General features: G+C 35.2%; 3 protein-coding genes across 4 annotated transcripts; 1 reads left to right on the forward strand and 2 right to left on the reverse strand.

Moving 5' to 3' along the window:
• Positions 1-4,767: 4,767 nt before the first annotated feature.
• Positions 4,768-5,052, reverse strand: Bm8581 (Uncharacterized protein; the record flags this gene model as incomplete). Its single annotated transcript, XM_001897560.1, has 1 exon — positions 4,768-5,052. One exon carries the CDS (start codon positions 5,050-5,052, stop codon positions 4,768-4,770), a length of 285 nt encoding a protein of 94 aa, XP_001897595.1.
• Positions 5,053-6,473: 1,421 nt separating this feature from the next.
• Bma-acl-12 (Uncharacterized protein) lies at positions 6,474-9,156 on the forward strand (the record flags this gene model as incomplete). 2 transcript variants are annotated; one of them, XM_043074631.1, is made up of 8 exons in its annotated part: positions 6,474-6,688; positions 6,774-6,891; positions 7,202-7,303; positions 7,476-7,659; positions 8,021-8,158; positions 8,215-8,357; positions 8,737-8,811; positions 8,938-9,156. In XM_043074631.1, the coding sequence occupies 8 exons, from the start codon at positions 6,474-6,476 to the stop codon at positions 9,154-9,156; spliced, it is 1,194 nt and encodes a 397-aa protein (XP_042930565.1). The 2 variants fall into 2 exon arrangements, with proteins under 2 accessions (XP_042930565.1, XP_042930566.1); XM_043074632.1 differs by lacking the exons at positions 6,474-6,688; positions 6,774-6,891 and having other exon boundaries at positions 7,265-7,303.
• A 3,663-nt stretch (positions 9,157-12,819) lies between these two features.
• Positions 12,820-24,940, reverse strand: Bma-sma-9 (Uncharacterized protein; the record flags this gene model as incomplete). Its single annotated transcript, XM_043074633.1, has 26 exons — positions 12,820-13,074; positions 13,361-13,448; positions 13,671-13,911; positions 14,083-14,233; positions 14,469-14,635; positions 14,940-15,009; positions 15,275-15,391; positions 15,593-15,855; positions 16,260-16,505; positions 16,800-17,025; positions 17,353-17,511; positions 17,610-17,794; positions 18,177-18,244; positions 18,381-18,614; positions 18,944-19,138; positions 19,467-19,726; positions 20,080-20,244; positions 20,551-20,742; positions 21,026-21,274; positions 21,599-21,863; positions 22,653-22,854; positions 22,998-23,213; positions 23,497-23,604; positions 23,767-23,899; positions 24,140-24,568; positions 24,806-24,940. 26 exons carry the CDS (start codon positions 24,938-24,940, stop codon positions 12,820-12,822), a joined length of 5,019 nt encoding a protein of 1,672 aa, XP_042930567.1.
• Between the last annotated feature and the right edge of the window lie 203 nt (positions 24,941-25,143).

The raw sequence follows: 25,143 nt of genomic DNA on the forward strand, positions 1-25,143 counted from the left end.
ATCTGTCTTCATTATAAATGTTAATTTGCTAAGCTAACCCACTTCCTATATCTTTAAAAATCTTCTCTAATTAGTTGATAAAATAGACACGATCGGTGGCAGTCTTCTCAACCTCCTATTCAATAATACCATTTATTCCTTCCATCCATTCACATCTATAAAGAAAATAAACGATACCTGAGTCGATCTCGCTCGCACATGAGAAGCAAAAGGTTCAGTTCAAGTTCTACAAATTTAAAGTGAGTCAAGTGAACTTAACTAGCCTAAATCATCTACTCTTCTGACTAAAAAGTTACTTCAAATTCACGACATCTATTGGAAATGATAAGGATGTAATCGTTGATGTGGAAAATGAGGTACTTGAAGCTAAAGCAATAGAGAAAACTGTAAACAATGAAAATCGATGATAAGAAAACACTGACACTTAATGCGCTAAGAATACAGATTTGTTGCGAAAATACTTGTTGCAATAGGAATTCATTAGCAATTAACTCAGTGTAATACATTTCTGCAAGACGGAAATATATTCCTCTAACAAATGTTTGTCTAATCTGTCAATTCCGAGAAACGCAAAAGGAGGGATGTCGTTGAATCAGAAAAAACCAATAAATCGAAAAACAGTGAATATCAGATGGGAAAACCCTTTTGTACTGGTTATTTGTATTTCAGTTAGAGACCCGATTACACGGGAATGATTTGTGCTTGAAAGCCCTCGCATGACATAAAATGATAATATTTCACTACTTACCGTTGTTTTAATAACGACCTTTTTTATACTAAAATTCGCTTTGTTTGAGGTGAAACATATAGTATTACACAGGTAAACAGCCTTTCTTTTTCTCTCAGGATAGAAGGTACTTCGAGAATGGGAAGAAGCAAATGTGCCTAGTTGGCTGGGATGAGCCTAGTTCAGAATAATCCAGACACCTTGAGAGAACAGTAGTGAGTTCATCTGAATAAATGAGCTACGGATGTCTGCCTCCTCCCTTACCAAACAAACTAGTGTCACCTACCAAAAGCAGAAACAATTTACAGAAATTCGCTCGTACTTTTACAAAATATGAATATATCTGCAATTTTGCTCAGTCTTGGTGGAACATTTACGACGGCATACAAAATTCATTTGTCCAGCAAGTCACTGAGTCAACCCTGTGTCCTTCTGATGCCTTACACCGAGTGTTTTATCATTCGTGCACCGCTTGTTTTGGGTTTTTTCAATATTCACACGTCAGTACTGACCTTTCCCATTGAATGACTGTTTGCTACCGTGAAGTAAGTGTATTTTTTGGTGACGCGTCCCTGTGATGAACATTCTTCAACAAACAATGGATAAAGAGTTCCACTGCAGTTAGCAAAAGTAAAAAGGCAGACCAAGCAGTGGGTGTGAATTCAATTCTTGAAGTGTGACGTCCAACCTGCTAATTTTAATAAAAAACCATTTATTTTTGCTTCGAAACTTTTGGAACAGGACACAGTCCCATTGCTTGACCTTGACATAAGTCTTTACATCTATCTGAAGTCGAGATGAATGGGGGAAAACAAAAGTTTTGTTGTATTACAAAAAAGTTAACATTCTAAATGCTTTCAAGATTGGACCATTACGAAAAGCGAAAAGATACTTTTATTATTGCTACAATAATAATTTATCAGTGGTGTTCTGGAGGATTGATACTTATTTTTTAAGCCATCGGACAGCTATGACAGTCGAAAATTACTCGTTTAAAAAAGCTTTCTTAATATATTAATGAATACATTATAAGGCAATTTGGGAGGCAAACAAGCTTTCCATGGAGCATAGAACAAATTGTCATCTATTGCAAAGTTAGCTAGAAATCAGAATTGCTCGATGGGCGTTTTATCTTTGGGTTTGATGGTGATAGAATTGTTCGAACAGTAAAATCGTGTTACAGTTTGGAACCAATTTTCGGTCCACTTGTGTTTTGAGTGCAACGAATAAGTTATATCGTTATTGCATCGTTTCCTACTCAGTTTTAATCAGTGATATCATTTCCTTTATCACTATACAACAGAAAGTTGAAAAGAAAGATGACCAGCAGTCAGTGCAGTCTGGCGATGCGCTATCAAGTAGGTCCGACAGGGTGCATTAAGTGATGACTCTCTTTCATTTCATGTTTAACTCATTCTCGAATGCTTTGTTTATTGGAACAATCTGCAAATAGTATTAAAGAATTGGTACAATTAATGCCTTTATAAGATAACAATTGAATTTGCATCAGTCGTTATGCCAGAGGTTATCACAGAGAGGTAAAATGAGCTTTCGCCAACAGTTCTGTCACATTGTTTGTACCGAGTGAGGGCAAAGTATTTGATCACGCGTTTTGAGATTCGTGAAAATATCCGTTTTCTACGACTGGCAATACATGTATCGTCCGTAATTAATGCCTCATCTGTAATAAATATTGTGATAAGATATGCAATTGTTCATAATCAGAAATTGAAATGTATTTTTTGGAGCTGTAGTTCAGAACATATCTTATGTCATTATCATCATATTAACAGAATTCGAAAACCGGTGAGTTTGGTGCAGTGAAATTTATGAAACTAGAGATTTAAATTTAATTATTTCATTTGTCACATCGTCTTATGTTTCCAATTTCTAAGCATGCAATGTGATCATTGCTTCATGTCAACTTCTTGATGACCATTTTATCTTTCCAGTGGCAATTATTTCCATTTTTAGGAAACGGGAAAGAAGATTCATTAACGATGACACAGAATGCAACGACAACATCACAACACTACAGAATATGTAGGGTGACAGAATACACTTCCGAAGAAATATTCTGAATACACTGTTTAATAAAATCATGATAATTTGAGATATTGATTCACTGATAACACATTTGTACTTTTATAACAACTGATAAAATCACTTGAAGAACACTACGTCCTTGATACCATCAACCGTTATCAGTGCCTGCAGTCAGTATTTACTTTCAAATCCCTTCACTCATTCTCGCACACCGAAAATGGATTCAAGCAAGCTCCAAGTGTCACAGCCTCCATCGGTCAATGTCAGTCCTTTTTCCAGCACAAAACTGAACCACCACTCTTCTCGCCTCTCCTCTCCTCCTCTCTCTCTCTCCTTTTTCTACTTCATCACTAATTCAATAGCGCGAGAGAGTTCTGTCACTTTTCTGATCTGAGATATCTCGGTTCTACGTGTTACAATAATGCGTAGGCTACATGCGTGCATGAATAGATAATATACGCTTACGTATCAAATGTTTGTTTACATATCGTTCTTGTCTTTTAAAGCCCAATAAACATAGATGGTGCACGCTGTTTGAACTGTTCATAGTTGTTTTATTTAAGATTTCAAGTGGACATATCCAGAAGGCTTTAATTGATACTTCTCATTGTCTTCAGGAAGGAGAAACATGTTAATAGGTGTGGAGATTTGAGGAAGGTAAACTGCGTGACGTAGCTTTCTTTGTTCCATCTCAAAACTCCTATTCACTTTTTGTCGTAGTGACCGGTAAGAGTCCCACCTTCACCTTGTCATCATCACATTCCTCATGAGAAATTCACCCTCACTTTCTAAATCGAATCGTATTTTTCAAACAATTTGTTTTTTTTAGTTCGTTTATTCCATTCCAAAGATGAATTTATATTCCTCCACACACTGCAGAAGTGCGGAAGTATGTCCTTTACCTTCTCTTCTCGCCTTTCATAGCAACAAATCACTCTGACAGTCACTGTCGTTTTCCTTCCACTCATCCCCGACTTGCGCTTACCACATTCTCAAGTGACTAACTGTCAACTGTGTTGTGTTCGCTGATCTCAAATGACTTACCAATTGTCCTCGAAGTCCGACCCAACTCCTAGCTTTGAATTGCACTATGTTCTCTTTGTAAACGTTGCTCTAAAGCTGAGATTAAAAGTACCACTCAAAGATGCTACTCATATTTCAAATTCAACAAAATTAAAAGCATCAGGTGAGCGGCCCTGTACTAACAAAAGCTGGCGTAATAATATTAGCATAAATTCAGATAAAAAGAACATATGTAAGGAACCATGCATTGAAACCGTAAGATTTGTTATAGCCTTTTTTGTAGAGTGAAAAATACGAAATAGATAAGCAGTAGTAGTGATGCTTAAAAGTTCACTTCGAGGTGTTTTCAACGTTTCACTTTTTCAGCAGATAGTTTTGTAAAGAAGAAAAGTGTATTTGGAGTGTTCTGTTTGAAATATATGTTTTGTTTGGAGGAAGAGACCAACTGTTTTATTCTTTCCCCGAAAACTTGTTGCATCAAAAAAAAAAAAAAAAACAAAAAAAAAAAAATCTATCAAAAAGTTCATCGTTGAATATGAAATTAAACTCTTCATTTGCTTCTAATTGCCGTTTCAAAGCTTAAACAAATTTTGTTCCTGTCACAGTATCATGATATGCGGTTAAATAGAACTGAGCTGAGGAAGTGTAGTTTCATATTCAATTGTCAGAGTCAGAAATGTGACATGTTCTCTACCGGGTGTTCCGGTCAAATTTCCGGAAAAGAAAGAGTCTAGAAAAAAAGTTCTCTTTGAAGAATACTTCCTTATTTAATGATTTTGAAAAAAGTAATCCGATATGAAGTGCAGTTAGTGGTAAAATGATCATGCGCTGTCCCAGTACCATTTCTGAAACTTGAACAGTTCAGAAATATGCTTTCTTCCTGTAATAGTTGTCGATGTATTCAACTAATTAAATATAGGCGGAATATATTTTCAGGTTACGACAGCGAATAGTGGCAAATCCAGGATGACCTAGGATAGACGAATGTGGAAATGTATTCTGTTTGGCTGGTCGGTGCCATTTCCAGGGACATCGTAGTACATATACCTGGCAATCTGGCTGGAAGTATTTGGACCCGACAGGACTATTTTAGAGGCAACAAGCGACGTTGTGTCCAAAACTATTTTCCGTTGTGTGGCGTTTCTTATGTAAGCTAGCCATGAAAGAGACTCGACATTGGCTAATTTATTCCTGCTACTTCCGTTGTATTTCCCGGAAGTCTCCTCTAATAACCCATCGGCTAGTAATTCCTCCATCTTTCATTCACCTCCACCTATCATAAGCGCATAATTCAGTGGAGCCCAATAGTTGGAACAAATATTTATTATACAATCACTCATTAGGTCTCATTCGACAGGTAACTGCCACATATAGTGTAATGATTGATTGGTGGTGAGTAGATAACTTCTTCGGGTTTCGTTCTCCCTTTTACTTTTTTTTATTTGCACTTTGTGAGATATCAAATTGTGATAGCTTACTACGAAGCAAATAAGCAACAGTTGTATCGTGGAAAAGCTGTATAGATTAAAGGGATCAAAGGACCGGAAGAGCGATGATATGACTTTACGGAAATGCTATGTCTTCTCAAGGATCATATTAGTAATGATTCAAGAAAGTGGCCTCCACTATCACTAGTGGCGATTGTATCGGTAAACAAATTGTTGACAGTAAGTGATGATGAGAAAGACTGCAAGAAGCGTAAGATCGATAGTGGCAACAACAGGAGCCGGCAGGAAAATAGAAGTATTGTTGAGCCTCTCTGAATCATCCTACATACCCTTTTCGACCTTCTCCTAGGCTTCCTCTCTCTCTCCCTCATATTCTCTTTTGGGATGTTGCTCAATGTGCTCTCATCTTCCATTCAAAACAGTTGATAGCTTCGTACTTACACTGTTCAAACTAATTAAATTGTTCGGATGAGTTATCAAATGGTTTGGAGGAATGTTTGTAAGTTAGAGAAACTTTTCCAAGCCATACATTTTCAGTGTTAGCCGTGCTATATAGTGTTAGAAATCGATTCGATTGAATTTGAAAGTGAAACATTTCAAGATATTCCGTCAGATCTTTTCCTCGTTATTTCTCATTCTCCCACTACTTAGTTTCCTATCTTCCGATTCTTCCCACTGTCTTCTCTTTGTTTCTTGAAAACAAATTTGTCGTGAAGGTAATTCTCTGCCACCGTCATATCAGCATTACCTCCGAAAATAGTCACTATCTCTGCCCCTACACTTCTCTTCCTAAATCGAGTGACGTAGAGTTATTGAATTCTCCACACAGCACGGTGCAGTTATGGAGTTGCTCGATATCCTGTTGTTTTGAAACCAATCAGATGTTTTCTGTCATCGTCCACACTTAGCGGTTGTGTAATTCTAGATTTTGCTAGCAGTAGTGTATGTTTGATAAGAATTGTATGGTTATCAGTAGTAATTATGCTAAGAGATCTACTGAGCAGTTCGCCATTCTTGACGGTTCACACACAGTACATCAAATTTAGTTGATACGGGATGCAGTGAGTAAAATAATGTGTTGGAAGAGACTTATAATTGGAACATTACAAAGAGCGGGCATTTTATTTGTAGTATCCGTCAGATTCCGTGATTTGATGTAGGTTGCATCTGTAATGAATGTGACATCTGCCCGATTACTTGATACAGTAAATTTGCTCCAATACTAGGAAATGTTGCAAACGGGTGATGCTCGAATCGGTCTGGATGGACCAACTGTCACAGCGGAGGATGGCTTTCTGACAAAAGTGATGATCAGTTCGATGGATGTGAGGAAAGTTATTGCCCTGATTGGTGCATTCTACTGGACTATTATGACTGTTTTTGTTGTTCCCGGTATCATTACTGCAACATTCCTTACCGTCATGATACCTGTTCTCTGTATCAGGTTGGTCTGTTGCTTCACAGCTAACTACGTCACATGACTGAACTCAGTCAGGAATTTGTTTACTCATCTTCCATAAGCATTCCAGTGTTTCATGGTTTAACTGGCTTGATCACAAGCTTTGCCGTATGGTAAACGGTCATTGGAGTTCTGCTATACAAATTGCAGGTATTAATATTGTGGAGTACGGCGATGATATTTCAAAGGTTTCTTTTATCTTATAGATTTAAAAATTCTCAGACTGTTTCCACTTATGCTAATAGCTCGCATATTTCTCGATTCATGTCTTGTCGTCTAATTACTTTTTCCGTAACTGGTTGTGCTGAGCGTCACTTATTTTCACGTAACATAATGGGGTCGCTGTTTCAGATTTCATCCTTGACTACTGATTTGGTGGTCATGCAAAAAACTTCATATGAAGTGTGACTTAATTGGAGGGCTTAATTTATTCACATTAAACTTAAATAACTTTTAAATTTAAATGCGTAAATGCGCATAATAACCAAAATATTTCAGCTTTCCGAAAAACGGGTTTTATTTCTTGCTAATCATTTGGGTCTTGCTGATCATTTCGTGATTATGTCAGCGTTACGAAACAAAGGAACTGTTGTTGAGAAGGTGCACATTTTCAATTGAAGTATTTTTAATACAGCTTTTGCATTATTTGCTATTTCCGACTCTTTTCCCCATAGGAAATTGTGTTAATTAGAAATCCAAACAAATTAAATTTTTAAAAAATGTCATTTTTAAAAAAAATGTTATTGTTTTGTTATCGTTCGAATTACTTCAGTATCTTTGGGTTATATACAATATATGGAAAATGACACCACTGGGTGTGATGTGGATGATTCACGGCAATTACTTTGTTGACGGTGGTGTTGCAAAACGAGACCAAATGATAGAAGATTTCAAAACACATTTGAAAAGAAATTATTGGAAATATGATCATCGATGGATTATTATGTACCCGGAAGGTAATAACATTACGTTTCACTTCTTGATAGACTTTTTACTTCTATTTAGTTTGTAAAAAAATCCTCGCTAACTTAGCAGAAAATTTGTAGCATGACGATTCATCGATCTTTATCAGTGAATGAGATTCTGTCGACACAATGGATAACTGTGTTAAAATTCAGTGGGACTTCATTGGATTTCATTACCTAGAAGCAGTTTGCAAAAAAAAAAAGCATGTTCATTTAGGTCAAAAAATTCCATGGATAAAATGAATCTTTCTTTTCTTGTTCGTTATGAGCGGCATTGACGTGATTCATATTTAGAATTATCATTCTTATAATGCTTCTATTTTTAAGTAAAAGTTATCAGTTTTAATTTCAGGAGCAAGACTATATCGGATTAAAGAAAGTAATGCACGATACGCAGCTCGTGAAGGTTACAAGATCTTTCGGCATTGTGCTTTACCACGGACTGGCGCTGCTCATGCTACAATCGAAACAACGACAACTGCTAATTATGGTAACTTTATGAAATCAGACTACATAACAGTTCCTTTTGGATTCATACTTTTTCAGCAACAGTTGAGGATACCGGCGATTCATTGGAATACATTATTGATTGTACCTTGGGATATCAGAACGGCGATGTACCCAGTATCGGTAACTGGTTATTCGGAGATTTACCGAATGGAATTCCGAATGTTGCTGTTCACTATAAAGTAAGTTTTGTTTATTGCTTCATGCCGCGTACATTCTTTTTAACTTCAGTTTTAATTTTCTTTTAAACTTCGATGTAAATCGGATATAAACTACTCAATGTTTTCATCTGGATTGTAGATACTTTATTTGTTATTTAAATAGTCGAGGATAAGATACTTAACAGGCTAGTCATCCCTTGAAAACTATGATCTAATTTAGTAAACTATCCAATTCTTTAATATATTCGATTGACATTCCTTGCGGATTTTAATTATAGAGTATGGTGACTGAGGAACGTAGTGTTTCACACGCATTCAACGAATTTTCATAATGTTAAAATCAGCCAATTATCTTTGATTTATTAACTTCTCCTGGTGCTTGAAATATATTCAGCTGCAGATTTATCGAATAAGGCCTGAGTGGAAAGACGAAAATATGCTAAGACATTGGTTGTATGACATCTATGAAAAAAAGGTAAGTTGAGTTCACTTCCACGAACAAAAGAAAAATTTAATTAGGATTTTTTTCATATATGTTATCTCCTTTATTTTCCTCAAGAGCACTTACAGTTTTATCTTCTTTGAAATTTTTTTTTTAAAGGATGAATTGCTGGAAAAATACTATGAGAGTGGTGTATTTCCGATGGATTCACAGCATCATCCTACAGTTGTGCGTAATTCAATATCCAGTTGCTTATTTGTTGAGGCATTTTGGCTTTTACTGCTTTACCTTCACTATTCCATATGGTTGAAGTCATTTGCTAGCCTAATTTACCGGTGTATTGTTGTTATATCGCTTACTTTTTTGGGGATTTTTTAAATTCTTTCCAGATGTCCTACTTTTTTTTTATTCCTTTTCAAGTTTTATTGACATCACTTCTACAAAAACAAGTCTAACTACCAATGGAATTCAGTCTCACAGTGGTTTTAAAAATAATTAAAGGAATTCCATGACTAACACCTTGTCGCAGAAAATAATCTAGGTGTGATTCAAGTGACTTTTTAGAAATTTAAATAGCATTTCACAAGTTTAACTTGAATTTTTCCAAATATATTTACCATGTCTTCTACCTTTTTCCAAAAAAAGACATATACAATAAAGTTACCAGAGTTACGACTGTTATGATTCATTCAGTAATGAAATGCCACCATTCATTCATTTTCCAAATTGCTATGTATCTGCTACATTTCAAATGTTTCAGTTTCACGATTTTCATTGATTCCTCTAGAATCATCAGAAACTTGACTAATAAAACAGTGGGAGTTATTAACCGACATTTGTCATTTTGTACGTTTTATCTTTTTTTTGAATTCATCATTTTTTTTGTGAATTGTTAGTGCTAATAGGAACGAGATGAAGATGGAAATGATTGTATATTCAGGCGATATATTTAAAGAATTTTAAATGCAAATCCTTGAATTTGAAATAGAAAAATATGCTTCAGTGATAATTATTTTATCCTTTAGCATATCGTACGATGTCGTTGAATGTTAACTTGTATCTAAAATGAGGTTACTGCTAAATAACCTATAAATATTAGCAACACTTTCATATTTTCTTCAAAATTGAGTAGTCGTATACTTTGTTCCTTATCTAAATTTTATATCACATTTCATCCGAATATTCTGTATCTATTAGCTTATTTGCCAATGATGCCTTATCTGCTGAATGCTTATTACTATTTACTTACGTTTACGAAGTAAAATTTGATGCCAAGTCTTTCCAACTTTCACTGTAAAATGGTCTTTAGAGTTCATTCTGTATGTCAGGTAATTCCATACTTTATTTTATTATGGCAATCAAAGATTACAGATGGTCATTTTGTTAACCGGGGTTATATATTCCACGTGGAAATCCATCTTGTTTTCAGTTGGAAGGAATGAAAAATATTAATTTTCCAGTCGGTTTGTGAAATGAAGTTAGATAAATTCAAGTAGTGGCAATGGTTCACTTCTCGAAGTCCAACTTTTTGAAGAGGAATAACTGATTCGCTTGAAAAGCACCTTCTCTTCATTTCAGTGATGGATGGATGAATTATCTTTGATTTTAAGATTTCCTTCGGCTGGTCAAAACACTCCGTATTTTTCCATAAGACATGCGTTTCTCGATCGTACTGGAGATCTGAAGAATTAAATTAATGTAACAAATAGATCCAAACTTCGCTTTCTGGTAAATTTTAGCACCTTACTCATGTTTCCATTATCGGAGGGCATTTAAATTTTCTGAAGAACGGATAAAAATTATTTTGCTTTCAACAGGCAAGCAACTTGTAGAGACGTTGCAAACATCCGGAAATGCGAGGCCCAAAGAAATAAAGTTTTGCAGTGGCACTGGGACTGATCCTTGTTAAAGGTTCAGACACTTCACTGCAGTTCATTAATTTTCAATTGAAATAACTGATGAAAGAATTACTCAGGTGATAACTAACACTCAAAGTATATACATTTATATAAAATAACAAAGATGTTTAAAACGTACAAAGACACAGAACATTTCCAACAAATATTTTAACGCTTCACATATCATTCCCCTCATTTATATTTCAGAAATCTTAAAATTCACGAAATACCGCGCGACTCCTCTATAGCCTTCGAATGTGATCTCCCAAAAAAAGGCCTCAGTTCCCAAACTGATGAACTTAAGTATCCCATTCCTTCAGCAACGTCTTTGGGGGTAAGGGTTACACGAAATCTTGACAATATGAAGTGCAATTAGTCGCCTACACGACCATTCAGAAATATTTTGAAGATTTTGAAACAACCACAGTCAGAAGACTATACTTTTACTCAGAAGAAATGAACCATCACAGAATGTTGAAGAATTTAAACAATCCTCGAAGTAGAAGTCAGCTGATTAGTTTGTTCCTGGAATGATTAATACCTATTTTGAAAGGTTGCACATGCGATGTACTTTCCATGATACATAATGGCAACCACAGTTAACTGAGACGGGAAGAAATAAAACGGGGTCCTGATTCATCTAAACATGAAGCACCATGTTCCGAGTACTGCTTTACTTAATAATGCACCCTTTTAAAAGTAATTCCACATTTGTAAGGTTAATATTACTTGAAACCGAAAAAGAGAATGAACATTTCCCAAGTGCCAATGTGCACCAACTTTAAAAAGATGAGAAGCGTTCGGAGATCAAGAAAAAAAACTGCTTATATTAGTAAGTCAATAACACAAACTTGAAATTTCGGAAAACAAACAAACGCGAAAAGTGGAATAGGGAAAAACACCGGCAAATGAAAACGCGTAATATGAAAATGAGCATTCAAGTGTAAATATATTAATAGCGGTAGCCAGAAATGTACAACAATTCCGTGTCAATAAACATGATTGAAAGGAACAAAAAATTAATTATGAAAAGATTTAGAAATGTGGCACTTCCGGAAAAAGATTACAATGCTATTAGTATTTTACTTTTGTATTGTAAAAGAACAATTACCAGGACTATTAGGAACTTTCCGGACGTTCCGTAATTATTTGCCTATCTGTAACAACTAATTCAATCAGCAGCTCAATTAAAAACTGAGTTTCAGGAAAAGAAAATGTAGGCAAAGTCTGTAGCATACATCCAGATCTAATAACTTACATATTTGTTGGTTAACAAAAATTATGAGATATGTGACAATATCTGGAATAGCTAATACCTTGCAAGATATGTTAGAAATGTCCTTAAAGAGCATCCACTGCTACCAAAAAGGGCTGTGGGTATGCACAAAAAGGGTAAAAAGTGCACAAATATTCGAGTTGCGTAAAAAAATATAATGAATGACAATTCATAAATGTCTCATAAACGGACAGTAAAAATCATCAGTGAATAATGTACTCATGAAATTTGTAAACATAAAGTGAAAAGGGAAAGGACAACAAACTTTTGCAACGGATTTTATGAGCAACAAGGGCAGCTTTATTTGGGAATTTGTATTATTCCTGCACTGCAAAGAATAGTTATTGGTATTGTTAGAGCTTTTCCATCATTCCATGTGTATTTATAATAAAAAATTAAAGGATATAAAGAATAAATAAGTATAACCTATCATCAATAATCAGCCAATCAACTTCGCTATAAGAGTCAGATTTTAAAATTGTAAAAAGAATAGAAAGAGCATACCACTCAGTTCAAGCAATTTAAAGCGTACATAATGCCTGGTTATTAAGTATATATATATATATATATATATGACAATATCAGGATACTGGAGACTACTGCCAGCATTCTTTATCGATCTTACAAGTCAGTTTAAGGTTGAAATAAGAATTCATTAATATTTGGATTTCGAAACAAACAAAGTTTAGTTTCACAAAAATATTGAATATTGGAATGATTATAAAGATATTAACTGAAGTTTGATCCGATTAGATAAATTGGAAGATACTATGCAAATATCTCTTAAATTGATACAATCAGCAACTCATGATTTTGCTCGTTTTGTAACAATCTATACATGTATAAATATATATGCATGCATATACATCAGCGCTCACGTCTGTTGTTTTGATGCGTCAATGTGTGACTGTTTAAAGCGTCGGCAGTAGTAAATCCAGCATCACACTGCTTGCAAATATGTGGTCGATCGCAAACATGCGAAAGCCAATGTCGCTGCAGAGCAAATGCATCCGGGAATGACTGTCCACAGATGGCACAAGGTAAAGTTGCCGATATTGTTGCGGCACTTATGAATGATGTAGATGTTACAGTTGCTTGCGTAGACGTTGACCATTTTCGATCCTAAATTTGAAGATAACTGGTTCAAAACAATTCGATTAAATAGCAAAATAACAAACCTGAATATTCAAATGACCACATAACATCCCACTTTAAATGTTCAAATTGGCATGATGATTTAATACATGGTATATCAAACACATATGCACAGAGACACCACTCCGATACCACTCAAAAGCTGCATTCTACTTCTGATGAGTCGGATATGTAGATCTTATGTATGGTATATCACCGATATCATGATATCACTGATATAAAAGAAAGAAGATTATAACGATTTCAAATTTACTTGAATAGCAGCATCTAAAATTCCGCATCCATTCGCTTTTTCCACTTCATTCAGTTTTGTTGGTTGGCGTTGTTTTATTAATCCATTGCTGCAAATAACGAAATAAAGTTCACCGCAAATCAAAGGCAAAAAGTCCAACATAACTGGATAAGGACCTAAAAGCGTAAAAAAACTATTTTTTAAGCCCTCTTATCCTAATCTTCTTTGTGTCTTGTTCAGTTGTACCATAAAATAGTAGGTTAAAAAGAGTCTTCAATTATCTCTCCATGACGCATTATTGAAGTTCCTTTCTTATTACTAAAGATTAAACCTCGTTACAGCAGTCTCCTTGCTCGCAACACCAGAATCAATCGATAATATTACAGTAGAACTGCAATTAGATGTTTTTGAACAAGCTGCATGAGATTCTTCTAGTACATTCGGATTGTGATTCGGTAGAGAATGCATGTGTTGCCCATGTGTTAGATTCGTTGGTTTACGGTGCAGAACTATGGATGTATCGCTTACATCTGACAATACCATGACTGCACTCTCGATCTCATCCCGACTGTCTTAAAAAATAATGTTGGAACTATCACATCCGAATTCTGTAAACGATATATATATTTATATATATATATAAATTATAAAATAATTATCAAAGTTCAAATTGCAGCAGATAAAAAAGAAAATTTCCATGTCTGATGTTTTTCCTTCTAAGCCCAACAATGAGGAAACAAAACCTGATAACGATGTAATAACACTGCCATGATAATGTGCCGCGATGTGCTGCCTGAGATTTTCACGGCTTGGATAGACCTTGTCACACTGTTTCTTTGGGCAGCAAAAATCTTTCCCATCCCGTAGCATTACATGATCAGCATGAAGATGTACCTAAACTGATCTTCATTAATAACACACGGCAGACAGCAACAATTAATTTTTCTTGGGGTAATTTTTATTATTGGATCATATTTGCAATGGTTCAAAATCCCGTAACTTCAAATTGTTGGTTTCTGTAAAAATCAGCAAGTAAATATGCATCTTAGAGCTTAAAATGGCATTAATATTCATTAAACTTCGGAAATTCAATTACATAAAAAAGCAAGTGGCTGCTAAGATGATCTACCTGCAAATCAAAACTAGATTCGTAGTTGACTTCGCAAAGGTTGCATCTGGTAGAAGCTGGCAAAAGGGGTGATGGTGCAGTACCAGCCAAAACACGTTGCGTTGGTGTTGAGCTTTCACTACGTCCAGCTCCTTCACTATTTGCTTCATCTGATCGTACAGAGGAACCTATCCATCAAAAAAAAAAAATGCAATTACTAATTCCTATATAAACTAAAGTTAATTGATAATATTCATAAGTCATGCAAAGTTTTAAGATAATCTCAGGACATTTCGAAAAATGCATTGCATAATCAGTGAGTGAGGCAACCACACAAGCGGCTATGTTTGCTGCATTGCAAAATGCACAACAGAATGCAGTGGCTGCAGCTCTTCCGAATGGTATTCTTTCATCCACAGTGTATCTGTTACCATCTGCCGCTGCCGTTGAACAATAATATAAACTGTTTTAAATTCCAAATAATTAACTTACCGTTGTCCGAAAGTGCAGCAGAGTCAACTGTTGAACGACTAATTATATCAGCAGAGCGGCGATCAGAAGTCTGAATAAAAAAAATTGAGAATACTAAAAAAAGTAATAAAAAACCAAATAAAAAAAATTACAAGTTCAAAAGCATCACTCGAATTATTAGATCAAAAGCCAAATAACCATCACAGAAATTATCAGCTGGAATTACTAAATAAAAAAAAGTGGATGAATAAAATGCTGAATTTTCAACAAACGAAAGTTCGCGTTGTAGATGTTTTCTGAGATCTAGCAAATAAAGGTAAAGATGAAGGTGAGTACAAAATAACTGGAACTAATACCGAATTCACATCAAGTTTCGGTGGCATCCAAACATTTGCGGTAATCGACTTTCCATTCAATTCATCTGCTTTTCGCTGTGACATTGTCATATCGCATTTTCTGGGTGACATTTCAATCTAAAATGTTATATTTGCTTAATGAAATGAACTTAATGAAAAGAGTTTGACGAAAACTTGTTATAAATAAGTAATTATGCAATATCAACATATATTTTTTTCCACCGTTCTCTTTCCTTTCAGCCTTTTAGAATGCCAGTTTTGTTCCAATACATACAGTTTTATTCCAGTGCATTTGAATCAATTGAGAGAAATATATACCATCATTTTTGTTGTTAAGGTGTCGGGACGTTTTAATGTATGTTGTTGACTGGTTAACAATCGCTTATTTTCAATAAATGACTGGCTAGTGGACGATACTGGAGAACGTTGTATTTTCAATTGTTGCGACGAATAGCTATTGTTGATGGTGTTATGGCTATTGCTGCTACTGTTATTTGCAGTATGTTGCAGTGGAGCCGGTAAATGTGATATTTGTTCGCGAAATTCCAATGCATTTGAATCACGTAATGTTGAAATGATTCCTGAAAAGGAAATTTTACTAGTTGATAATTGTAAATTTCAATTTTCTAAGAGATCAATTTTTACACTTGAGAAAGGTTTAATATAGATAATCTTGTTGATATGACACTGATCGCCGATAAACAAATGATTATAACCTGGCTAACAGTTAGAAAATAAATGATTAACAAATCGGAGGCAAGTGATTACCTGTAATTCTTTTTTTACTTGGAAAAAAACTTCACTCATCGAGTAATATCATCTGAACAATGGAGTCTCAAAATACTGCGATTGAAAAACAAACAGTATTTAATCAATTTACGAAATATAACTAAGGCTTACTCCTTCAAAGCTACAGTCAGCGTAACTTACCAAAGCAGTAGGTTTTAATGTCCTTATCAGCAATGAAACTAAAAAATTAACTAACCGAGGATGCTTTGTCGTGCACGTTCACAATCCGTCGTATCGATTTCGTTCAAATATACACCTCCTTCTTTACGTGTTATCAGTGACAGCGAATCTTCTGGGATAATACGTAAACTTTCCAGCTTCATAACATGAGTTTTAGAACGCAAATGTTTCGCAAGGATACCGTGTTTCCGAAATCCAATATTGCAATCAGTACACATAAATGATCGTGGATTCATCGATGACAAATTTGTATTGGCTTCTTCTGAAACAATCTTTTCGAAGACTGATTAAGGTTATTGCATACTTTTTCACGATGATGGCCAGACTATGTACAAATTTAGTTGAACCATTTCCTACATTAAACCATATACATGTAATCACTGCCAAATGTCCCTCACATTTACCCTCGTTGGGCTTTGAACTCATCTGAACCCTAACAATTATCTCACTTTACTTGAAATATTGATGACATGTACACTATGCTCCAGTTGTTTAGTTTGTTGGATATTTTGCAGGACAGTAGACTGTATTAAAGTAGCAGTTTATAAACCCATACCATTATCAGAGTCAATTAGTTGTTCTGTTTGCAAATTTTCAACAATTCCATGCCTTTCTTCCATATGTCGCTGCAAAGCATTACGTGATCGGACCGAATATTTGCATTCGCTACATTGGTAACATCGTATACGTGAATTTGACGGTCCAATCAAATGGATTTTGCGATGCAGTGTCATCTCTGTTGAGCTTCGAAATACTCGCTTACAAATATCGCATATCATTGTCTTGAAAAGAAAAAAATTGCATATTCATGGAACCAAATAGCAATAGATCAGGTGAGAAAAAAAGGATGTTCTATTCGTACTTATTCGAGTAATATTTTAGTGCAATTTGCTTCTCTTATGCAAAGTATTTCATGCAAGAAAAAATTATGCGAAAGAAGGCGAAGACTTTGATGAACGCTTGTTCAAGCAAAATTTATAAGTAGCATGTATTGACGTATCATATTTTGAGGAAGTAAACAAATATTTCCTTGTTACTGTTAATTCCACGCAGAAATTACCAACTTTGCTTTACACAATAAACAAGCTTCAAAAAACAATCGTACAGACCTCCTTCGCAAAAAATGCTCCTACTGAAGGTTGCTGCTCTGTAAGGAAGGATGACAGCGAATGCAACTGTGGACAACCACTAGTTGTGGGTACTAAAGTTTGAACAGCACAGGTTGTCGATTGCTTGACTTCGGAGCTACAGATGTCTTCCGAGATATCCTAGATTTAAAAAAAAAAAAAAAAAGCTTGAAAGTGCCATACTACATGAATGATAAATTCTGGTAATCGTAATCATCAGTAAACCCATCAAATATTACCTTCTTTAATAGAAAATTGGTTTCCAATAGTTTTTGCTGATTCCGTCCCTCTGATGGATATCGCGCACTAGGTGGTGCACTGTGACATGATCGTAAGCAATTCGGAATCGACCAATCAAAGACCGTTTCACCAACAATCCATAACATTGGTGGTGTATGAGCAGTTCGTTCCATCAATGTATTTTCTTGAATGTTAGTGAAGATTAGAATCATAAATTGCAAGGGAATAACGCATATACCACTAAATAAATGACTAGGCGCAGTTTTAAATGGACAAGAGGTAAATCATAACGAATTTCCGATCAGTTTCAAAAAAGGATTTCAATTATGCAGAAACGTTTCAGATCAGAACAATCGTATTATATTATGCATACGTACAAGATGAAAATGAAAAAAATTTTTTGGTTTTTGATCATCCTGCCTTGTATACCCACCATATGCTATAACAGAATTTTGTTATGCAAGCAACACGGTTAACAACTAAGCTTCTGGTGAGAAGGACGATTGATGTTCTTAGCATAAGTTTTGATTTTGTGAGTTGTAGTTTTAAAACAAAAAAGAGACTACCTTGACCAAATTTTCGATACATATTGTTTTTGTCATTACAGGGTGGCCGCAATTCTTCATCTGATGAGCTGAAAAAATAAGTGAGAAAATACCGGTCTGCTAGGAATTGTTTAAACTTGTGGTCTAACATTAAAAAAAAAATAAATAAATAAAAAATAACACTAGAAAATTTGAAACTTGAAAAGCTACAAATGAAGAATTTACCATTCATCGTCTGAAAGTGGATCGTTGCTAAACGTTGAAGCAGTCCCGCTAAGGCTTGCAATTTCTAACCGATCATGATCGCTATCCGAATCTTGCTCAGATATTTTCTGCTTCTCCTTTTCAGCCATTCGACGACGATGTGTTTTCGATTGCAGATGTTTGGTAAGGTTACCCTTTGTTTTGAAATTAAAATTACACTGTTTACAACCATATGGTCGTATATCCGAATGAGATCTATAAAGAGTAAAAAAGTTATCCATCAGATGGATGTGAAGAAAGCTTTTTTGCTTTCTTATATAATCCATAGCTTAAAAGATTCCATCACGTTGTCATAAAAAAGTCCAAACACCGTGAAACAAATAATATACATGATAGCAATAATAGAACAATCTTGACAATATAAATTAGGAATTCTAACACTTACTGACACATCAAGAATTTGCAAAATTCAATTAGGACATCACCAGAAAAAGAAAAAAGAATGGGAAGTATATGTGAATTAGTACGACATTCTTTCAAATAAAATTGAGATCTGTTAAAAAAATGAGGGAAAAACAGCTAACTTGATATGCTTTTTTAGCATCGATGGTTTTTTACAACGTATTCCACAACGACCGCAGACATAACGACCACGTCCACGTCCACGGACGTATACGTAAACTTCATTTGAGAAATAGCCTCCCACTATTTTCTGAGATAACGTTTTTACTGACTCACTTGTAACTTGAGCCCGTTGTGATTGCTGTTTATCGGTAATTCTAAAGCAAAAAGTTGTGTATTCATCGCTTTTAGTGTGCTAGACAATAAGAGATTGGAATCTATACAAATTCGACTCGACTCAAACGAACTGGACATCTTATTCAAAATTCTGCTATTAACTAATTTATCACACTGTTGCTGTTCTGTGGTTTACTAAATCGTATACCAGGGTGCATTATTAACAAAGTCGTATATTCTATGGGTATTTATCCTCAAAATTACTGCTTTAACAACTTATAGACTAACTGATGCATTAAAGAAATATTAAAAGCGAGATCTCTGAATCTCTTTCTAAAAAATCGTTGAAATTAAATGCGAGAAATGTACTCTTCCAAAGAAGTCAAAGCATTCCGATCCCTTTCCGCCATTGCCATATTCTCTTTATCACTGATATTTGAATCATTATCACTCCTTCCCTTTGGATTATTGCTTGGTGGTACAAAAGTGGTAACATTAGTTGCAGAAACAGTTGTTGATGTCGATGTCATTATAGACGAACGTTCCTGGACAAAGGTTGCAATCACCGCTTGGGAATTTATCGGTGTCACCGCTGTTGCTGTAGCTGCTGCATTTTGACGTAAGCGTATCTGTAATAGTTTGCCTCTTTTTCTCGTCCTCATCCTCACTGTTTGTCGCAAAAATTATTCAAGTTGGAGAATTAATTTCATGTACGCTTTCAACAAAAAAAAAAAAAAAAAAAGTAAAATAAAATCAAAAAGTTAACAAAAGCAGAGAGAAACCTGTTATTAGGCAGTATTAAATCAACATCAAAATCCAAAAACTGTAAATTTTTGGATATATAAAATGAGGGGTTTGTTCGGACCAAATAACTGCAATGCTTTGATTTGATACATTTCAATACTTTTTTTTTCTCTTTTCTCCAAAGTTTTTGGAAACAAACAGCAGGATGTTATTTTGGCAGAGATACAAAGATACATACTTTGGTCGAGTAATCCCAAAATGAAGAATGCGTCACTTTGAGCACACCCATTTCGCGTAATGCCGTCGTATACCTCCATAGCTGCTTAACACCTATCCGCGGCTTTGTCGAACATGTGCTTATGTACAGTAAATTCAACTTTGCTTCCTCCGAATCTACAGTACTCTGCAAGTATAGAATAACTAAAAAGTAGATCAGATGAATATGTCTTCACAAAATTCCTGTATTAATAAAACTTTAAAAACAAGGTAGGATCAAACAATGAACAAATTCAAAACATCTGATGAAATTAAAAATTTACAGATGTATCATTACTTGCACTTTATTTAAAAAATAAATCCGAGTGAATACGGAATGAACGGACTTGTTCTCTTAAACATGAAATTAAAATGCAGCTTAAATTTCACGGTTAAATATGTGCAACTGATATCTTAAAAAACATGAACAAGTCTTAAAATAAAAAAGAATAACTTGTTGCCAGTTGCTATACATGCTTAGCTTCGGCTTATGCTCGCAGAACATTGGCTGCGGTTTGTTCAACGTGGCAAACGTTTCCGTAGTAATATTACGCATCCGACTTCGGCGTGATATACCATCGTTTCGGCCTGTTGATACATCGTTTAATGTTAAAATATATGGCTTGTTGGCCGCTGCACTACTGCTCTAAAGAAAAACAATAAAATTAACCAAACAATGTAACTTAAGTTGAGCATATTCCATGCACAACATCGTTTTATACATTTCTTATGCAAGCAAACGGTAGTGACACAGGTCATTATCAACAGCATTCCAATTAATATTTATAAAACATGCCGAATGGTTAAGAAAAAATAAATATGAAAAAAGAAAAAAAAAAGATTCCAAAATCTGCCTCCATATTTCAGAAAAGAGAACATAGCTTTCACGCGATATATTTAAATGGAATGAAAGAAACGTGCAAGCACACCTGTGGAATAGTTGAAACAGGGTATATTCGTTGATACGTCTGTACATTTTTTGAAGCTACAAGTTGATTGGTAGGATGAGAAGATACCATTATCAATGTTTGTGTAGCAGGAACAGAAGTCTCGCTAATAACAGTGACGCTACTACTGCTGTTGAAACTTCGTTGGGAAACTACTGGTGCTTTGTAATGTGTGGCAGGTAACGATATACAGACTGGATTTGTAATATTCATACTTGGTTTGGGTGTATCCTAAAAACGAAATCTTAATTTCATGTTAACACCTACCTTAACAATAAGAGATTCGATTCTGACAACATGAGATTTGATCAGGATGACTCGTGGCACATTTTTGAAAACAAGACATATGACACTGCTGAGTAAATAAAACAAATATAAAAAATTCTTTGGCAGTACCAGAGACTGAACAAACGTTTTGTAAATACGAATAAAAGTTATATTACTAAATTTGACTTAAGAAAAATTTTTTTTAGAAAAAAGTGAAATACTATTTTAAAAAACATCGTAAAAAGAAAAAAAAAACGCAGAACTTCAATCTAGCATCAAATTTTATACCAATTTTGGAGTTTTGCTTGTGGATGCTTGTGATTCGTCGAGATGTTCCGCAGCTGCTAGAAGCCGTCGTTTAAGTGGATGACGATTTTCGTGTAATACAGAAGAACCTATACTACTACTGTTGCAGGTATTCGTCTTACGCCCAGCTCTATCAACCATCATAGTATTCACCGGATTTTGTTGCTGCACCAATTGGAAATGTGCAGCGGCTACTGTTGATGATGATGCTGATGACGATATTGTTTGCGAATGTAATTCTGCCCGTCTTCAAAAAATATAGATGAAGTGCATTAATTCACAATATTACTCTTTATCATAAATATTATTTAGATAATGAGGTGGTACACTGTAATTCATTTTTCATAGAACTTATCGATCCACTATCTACTACGATATGTCTTAATACACGAGTAGCATTTTTATTACCTCGACTGCCGATATAAATAAACCTTGTTCTTTTTTTTCTAAAATCTCGAAAGAGACAAAACGACGCTTTTTCTCAGAAAGCTCAACAAATCCCTTTGAAACAAATTTTTTGGTTTTTTGAAATGGTTCAAACTTCTATTGATAAGAAACAATAGTTACATTGAACGTGTACCATCTTATCATCGGAACAGCATGCGTATAAGGTAGGAAATAAACGCCATAACAAAAGAGGAAATAATTAATCTCAATGACATTCTAAAATTTAAAGGGATATGTTCTTTACAGAAGCAATCGATAAATATTACGTACTAATAAAAGTTATGCGAAAGAGTATAACTCAAATTAATTTCTATAGTCGAAAAAGTAAAAGCTTAAGTGAATAAAATTGGACAAGATATGGAAAGGTGCCGGAATAAATTATATTTTTGATAGATATACCGGTAACCTTCTCATATCTGTGATACCAATAAAAATCCGTCCGTGACAGAGAAGAAAGAACTATTAGAATGAAACGGAAAGTAACGACAGATGATATTAAGGATAATAGTAAACAACCATGAATGAATAAATAATTCATAAAAGTTATGTGAATAAAGTGAAAAATAAAAAAATAATAAATAAAGCGAACTTGCTGCAACGGATTTCATGAGCGACTAGAGCAGCATCATTTGGGAACTTTAATTCGCAATAATTGCATATACATTTCTCCGGTGCTTTCACGATTGGATGGCCGTTGGTTAATGGACCACCGGCAACTCGAACAGGAAGTGGTTTGTGTGATTCATAGAACGATTGACTATGTGTGAACTGTAAGCGTACGTCACGCAAACCTTAATAATGATGAGACTATAAGAGTCGACGTTTATACTTTAACGTAACATTTAAGAAAAAAATACATTTTCCCATTCATGCATATACACTTAAAGCACATCAGTTTCATATTTAAATGGAAACAAAAATGAATTTGGAATACCTGGTGAATTACTCTGACTTCTAATACCCGTTTCAAGTTCGACGGACGACTGCGAGCCCACCTGACGATGATATGGACGCCTTTTGATGAGACCAGGATTCTGTTCCAGAATTGCTTCATTCTCGCTAATCAACCGCGATATGTGTTCTTTCACTGACTCTGCACTTGTCAGCAATCCAACATTTCTATTATCCGCCACGACCGGCTGTGATATATCTTAAAGACTCTTCAATATGTATCAATTTAGGGACCAAAATAGAATGCATTTTTCATGTCAAACTAAAGTTAATTTTACCATTAGTGGTCGTTAATCATACATTGAAAGAACTGATGATACGGTCCACTAATATCAAATTTAGCCAAATCTGCTTTCATCCCTCTCATATGTTGCTAAATTTTCGCGTTTTTTTTTTTTTTTTTAAAGTCTTATTTTAGTTGACCTATAGCACTTTGCATTCAAGTTCTCACAGTCAGAGGCATCTACCTTGGAAGAACAAACCTATTTTGTCATGTGCTGTCGGATTTCGGACCACTTGTTCTGCCAGTAAATTTTCAATCATTTTTTGCTGCTGCTGAACAGCTACCGGTGTTCCAATCCCATTCTGAACTAAAATTGAACGAAGTATATTACCAACCAGTGATAACCAGTACCGTGCGGTACCGGTTATCCAGATCGATACCTATGAGATCAGAAAAGCTATCCAAGAGTGAGCTGACTAAATTAATCAATATCAAATGCGTCAGCCCCACGAAGAAAGTGGAAATGTACCTTGAATCTGAGATGGTTGTTGCGATTGTTGTATGTGACTAGCAGCAGTAAGTTGATTTTGTTGCAGTAATGCTGTCAAGTGTGGTTGATAATAGGCGAATGGATTGAGCAGTTGCGCCAATGCTGCTTGCACCTGACATTACATGATAGCTACTTATTGAAAGAAAAGATTTGTTGAGCCTAACTGAGAGGAAGAGAAAGGAAGAAAGATCTATGTACTTTTCGCTCGAGCAACTAAGAAGTAATCTGTTGCGCAAGCGGTACCAACAAGAAATGCAATCAGAAATAGGTCCACGTCTAAACACATACATAAAATAAATCGCTCAACATAGGAACATGAAACGTACTGCGCTGAAATTAAAAGCAAGCTTACTTGTTGCTGCAATGGATTTTGTTGTAGTAGCAATTGATTGATTGCAAGCGCTTGCGCTGCATTTGCCAGTACAAATGCTTGATTCTGTTGCTGTTGTGACTGTGGTGCGGATGCTGTTTGCTGTTGCTGAGACGGAACGGATTGTTGTTGTTGTGCAGCAACTACCACGGCATTTGCTGCCGCTGCTGCTGCCGCTGCAGCGGCTTGTGGTAATATTTGCCCCGGTGGAAGTGATTGTGCCGTTTGTGACACAGCTACAGCTGCTGCAGTTCCCTGCAAAAGCTGCGACTGCGCTGCAACGGCTCCGGCCGAAAGAAACTGTTGGTAAAGCAGATGGGCTGCAGGAATCGGAGTTGCCGAAACTTGCGCAGCTGCCAAGGCTGCTGTACTAAGTGACGCTGCACCACGTGGTGACATCGCTTGTGCATCCTTAAGTTTTAATAAGGAATGATTCCTAATATAGATACATTTTACTGTTACGCGTGTTCACAGCTTTTATGACTTGACTTTTTACAACATAATCAGATTGTTTGTTGTCAAGTGTTACTAATCTGCTGTGTCACTACTACATGCAACTCTTTAAATGCCAAACATAACATCATGTTAATGAAACAAGCGGGAACGGAAAGTAGTGTTTCAACTGGAGAGTGTTAAATAAAACCAGACTTGAGGACGTAATGACGCAGACGGTATGCCACAGGGTGTTGCTACTGATTGTGTTACCGTCGGTAAACCATTTCCTATTCCTCCAATTCCAGCTCCACCGCCACCACCGCCTCCCACTCCGGATACAAATGCCATTTCTGAAAAATATATTACACTGTTAAATAAACAGCAATAAATAATAATGACAGTACTGGTAATAGCGACAATGATCATAATAATTACTGGTGACAAACAATAAAAATAACAACAACAGTAAGAATAATAGCAATAGTAACAATAATAACTAATATATATGAAAAGGATTAAAAATTTGCTGTAAAATTAAAATTATATTTCAT

The sequence above is a fragment of the Brugia malayi genome, assembly GCF_000002995.4.
Source record: "Brugia malayi strain FR3 genome assembly, contig: Bm_v4_ChrX_scaffold_001, whole genome shotgun sequence".
In the NCBI taxonomy this organism is placed as follows: Eukaryota; Metazoa; Nematoda; class Chromadorea; order Rhabditida; family Onchocercidae; genus Brugia; species Brugia malayi.